The sequence below is a fragment of the Cottoperca gobio genome, chromosome 12, assembly GCF_900634415.1.
Source record: "Cottoperca gobio chromosome 12, fCotGob3.1, whole genome shotgun sequence".
Classification (NCBI taxonomy): Eukaryota; Metazoa; Chordata; class Actinopteri; order Perciformes; family Bovichtidae; genus Cottoperca; species Cottoperca gobio.
The window spans coordinates 4762512-4766218 of NC_041366.1; the positions used below are offsets into that span (position 1 = coordinate 4762512).

Below are 3707 nucleotides of genomic sequence, written 5' to 3' on the forward strand. Positions count from 1 at the left end.
TAATGTATACGTGTCATTTTCCATCCTGAGGAACACCATTTTAGCTTTTCTTGAGATAAACTAGGGACATCAGAGTTGAAAAATAGAGATAAAAGACTTAAGAAATCTGGTAGAAACAACTGCCACAACCCAGAGCATGCATTACAAGTCTGCCCTGTTGTCAGTTTTGCCAATAAGGAAGAGTCATGGGAGTGATAAGAAACACATTTATTAGAATAAGGAATGTACAATAAATCAATTAAATGTATTTCAATGAGTCCAGAGTGGAGTATAAACTGTTAAAAGTGCAGAGTCAAGTATCGCTGTTGTGGTCCAAACGAGAGTTTGTTGACCTTTTATTGCCATTAGTGATCTTTCCTCCGGGGCTCTGTGGCTTTACTCAGGTTTCCTGCCTCCTGCTTCAGGACGCTCAGAAGAGACTGGGAGCTCTCCAAGATCTATAGGAGGGGAAAATAACATTAAAGATACTTTAAGTAGAAGAAAAGACATTCCGTCATACCGCTGATAGTGTGGTATATACTGTGACGGTTATTTAAAAAGGGGCCCTGGCACTGCTGACGGTCTTATTGTTCTTTAATAAGAGCAGCTTTAGGGTGTTTGTTTGTCGTGATTAGTGGGAGTGCTCAGAGTTCAGCATCAGTAAGTGGGATGATGAAACTGCTGCACAAGGACAACATCATGGTGCGTCACTGAAACAATAATGCTGAACCAAAAGACAGCCGAGTCAGTTCAGTGGCCTGTTAACATTAAACATGATGAAATATGCCAAATGTTTGATGAGCATTCCTGTGGATGCCCAGGATTCATATTAAATGATGTTTTGACCTTCCATTAGCTCTGCAGTGGGTATCAGACTGGTGGCTTGACCCGCCCTTATATCTACAGTACATTGTATCTGCTTAGGGTGAACTATCAAAATATATATAATATGTATTATTTATAGTATATTAATGTATTTTAAAATGTGCATTTTAAACAGATTGCGCTACATCCATTAGGTTTTTCTTTTACAAGATTACATTTAAAAATGATAAAACCTAGTTTTAATTGAAGTGGAAAAGAAAAACATTTATACTTTCAGTCAAAGAAAAATCAATTTCTAAAAGAAAAAGGCAAACCCAAGGGAAAATAAAGGCTTCTTCTTCTAAACCTTTTGTGCACTTTTTGATTCAACATTTCATGATGCTAGAGGCTAAAAAAACCTCTGACCTATTTTTGTGTCATAAAAAAAGAAAAACATTTTGACACAATCAGTGAACTAAAAGGTGTCCCATATTTCCAGTGTTGCGCAACAATAACAATATTAAGTCAACAAACACACCTTGGTGTATGCAGCCTCTGTCTCTGCGATGGTGCGGTCAAAGGTGGCGCGGGCGGCGAGTCTTTGTGCGAGGCTCTCGTTGACTCTGCTCAGCTTCTCTGAGAGGATTCGGATGTCGTGCTGCAGTCGTTCCTTCTCTTCGTCCTCCTGTTTGATCTGATGGTTCAACTCCTCCCGTTTGGAGCACAGGTCCTCAATACCTGAAAAAGACAAAGGTTTATTACCCTGGAGCCTGACTGGATCAGCTGAGGCCAGTGACGGATGATCAAGTGCCTGCGTGATGACGGATTGTTTATTTTAAAAAATCTGAAAATTGACATGAATATAAAATTATTATTTTGGTGGTAAAACAGTAGTCAGTTTAATTAGTCTGTAACTAATGAATGATTTGTCTATAACAGAAAGTTCATCAACAAGATGTGTTCAAGGCCTTTCTATGTTTCATATCCTAAACCAAATATCTTTGAGGTTTCGGGCTGCTGGTCGGACAAAGCTCTGGAAAATTGTGATTTAATATGTTAGACCGGAGTTTCCCCGACTCCTTTTCTATCATTGAGATCGCTAAGGACCCTGACTTACTAGAAATTACATATTTTATGGATATTTCATATTATATTCAATGCATAAGAATATCCCTACAAAACAATTGGTAAACAATACAATAACACAACAGTGAACACAATAACTGCAGGAAGTTCATGCAAAACTTTTTTTAGATGAATTTTGAGCAGATTATTGCCAATGAATATTTCATTTGAGATACATTTTCCATTCCTTTTTAGAAACTTTTTATACAATTTTGTCTGTATGATGTTCGTTTGTTTTTTTGGCAAATCATACATACTTAGTTTTAAATTTGAGTTTTCAGTAAACGAAAATAATTGTTAGTCACAGCCAGTCAGTCACTGGCACACTGTAAAAACATAACAGTCATTTGTATTAAAATTTAAAATAATGTATACATTTTATTTGCAATAAAACTGTTAATATCATGAGGTCTGAATTCACATGTCAGTTCAACACTTTTGAAACATGTTTGACCAGTTGTTGTTGTTTTTAAACGATCATAAAGTACAATTCAACCTTTGTGAAGTCTGGCAATCAGCATCTGATAGGTGACACGTGTTACTTTGTTCAGGAGTTTTTATCAGAAACTAAAAACAATGATGACAATTAATGTTTTGGGTTGGTGGGAAGCTACCAACAAATGTGTTAAACCTACTCCAGGTATTAAACATGAAAGCGGTTAGCCCACAGTTGCACTAACGTGCTCTGCATAGGGTTAAAGGCTGATTTCCAGGTTATAGACAGCATCATCTGTGAAGGTGAATCAGATTGGACAGTACTACGCCGTTTGCCAGTAAAAGAAGCTTCAAGAACCGTTCAAGGAGAACTGGACCCCTGTGGCACCTAAGTTACTACACAGTGAGTACGTTGGAGCCAAAGTTACCTTCACATATGAAACCTATAAGAGGAAAGCGTGTTCTCTATTGCAGTTTAACGTTGTGTCTGTGTGTCCTATGGCGAAAATATTAAAAAAAAAAGATACGTTACCGAATTCTGCACAACCTGTCGCCAAAACTGTCACTTGCAATTAATCACCAACATCACACTATTTTCTATAACGACTAGTTAACCCAGAGAAGTATTTATCGACAACATAAATAAGTCTCTTACACTTGACAAGTTCATTGTTGTAGGTCTGCAGAGCAGCAGCTTGTTGGGTCATGTTGGAGTTTAGCTAACGTCCACCGAACTATAAGCTTTAACCGCGGCTAAAGACCGCTTAAGCTAACGTTAGTTACTTGATATCTAAATGCTCGCGGCCGGCTAGCGTGTCATCTGTCTTGCTAAGCTAAACGCTCCACGGTTCAGACATGTATCTGATGATACAAGAAACGTCCACAGAAACGTTTTTAAAACGAAGTGCCCGGTACAGGGTACAAGACGGGTTTCCCGGACAACTGAACTACCCGGCAGTTCAGGATGCTTCTTCTTCTTCTTCTTTATTCAGGTGCTACACAACTAATGTGCTGCCCTTGCGCCCCCCACTGTCCATTGTCAAATATAATATATCTTCTACAATTTTATTTGTAGGTAATAGCGAGTGGTGGAAGAAGAACTCAGATATTTTACCGAAGTCACAATAGAGCAACGTGGAAGTACTAAAAGTCATGCATTAAAATGTTTACTTAAGTAAAAGTAAAAAAGTATTAGCAGTAAAAGTACTCATGCATAATGGGCCATTTAAAACATTTTTTTTATATATTTGGACAATAATTATTGATGCATTAATACGTAACTTTAATGTTGCAGCTTGTAAAAGTGGGACTAATTGTTATAACTTTCTATACTGCTGCTGTAGGTAGCTTGTGCGTGGCTGAAG

At 37.7% G+C, this 3707-nt stretch overlaps 1 protein-coding gene across 1 annotated transcript; it reads right to left on the bottom strand.

Annotated features, from left to right (window-relative positions):
• Positions 1-188: 188 nt before the first annotated feature.
• On the bottom strand, positions 189-3328 carry ssna1 (Sjogren syndrome nuclear autoantigen 1). Its single transcript, XM_029444304.1, has 3 exons — positions 2999-3328; positions 1322-1521; positions 189-437 (listed from the first exon to the last, which is right to left on the bottom strand). The coding sequence occupies exons 1-3, from the start codon at positions 3048-3050 to the stop codon at positions 345-347; spliced, it is 345 nt and encodes a 114-aa protein (XP_029300164.1). The 5' UTR covers positions 3051-3328; the 3' UTR covers positions 189-344.
• Between the last annotated feature and the right edge of the window lie 379 nt (positions 3329-3707).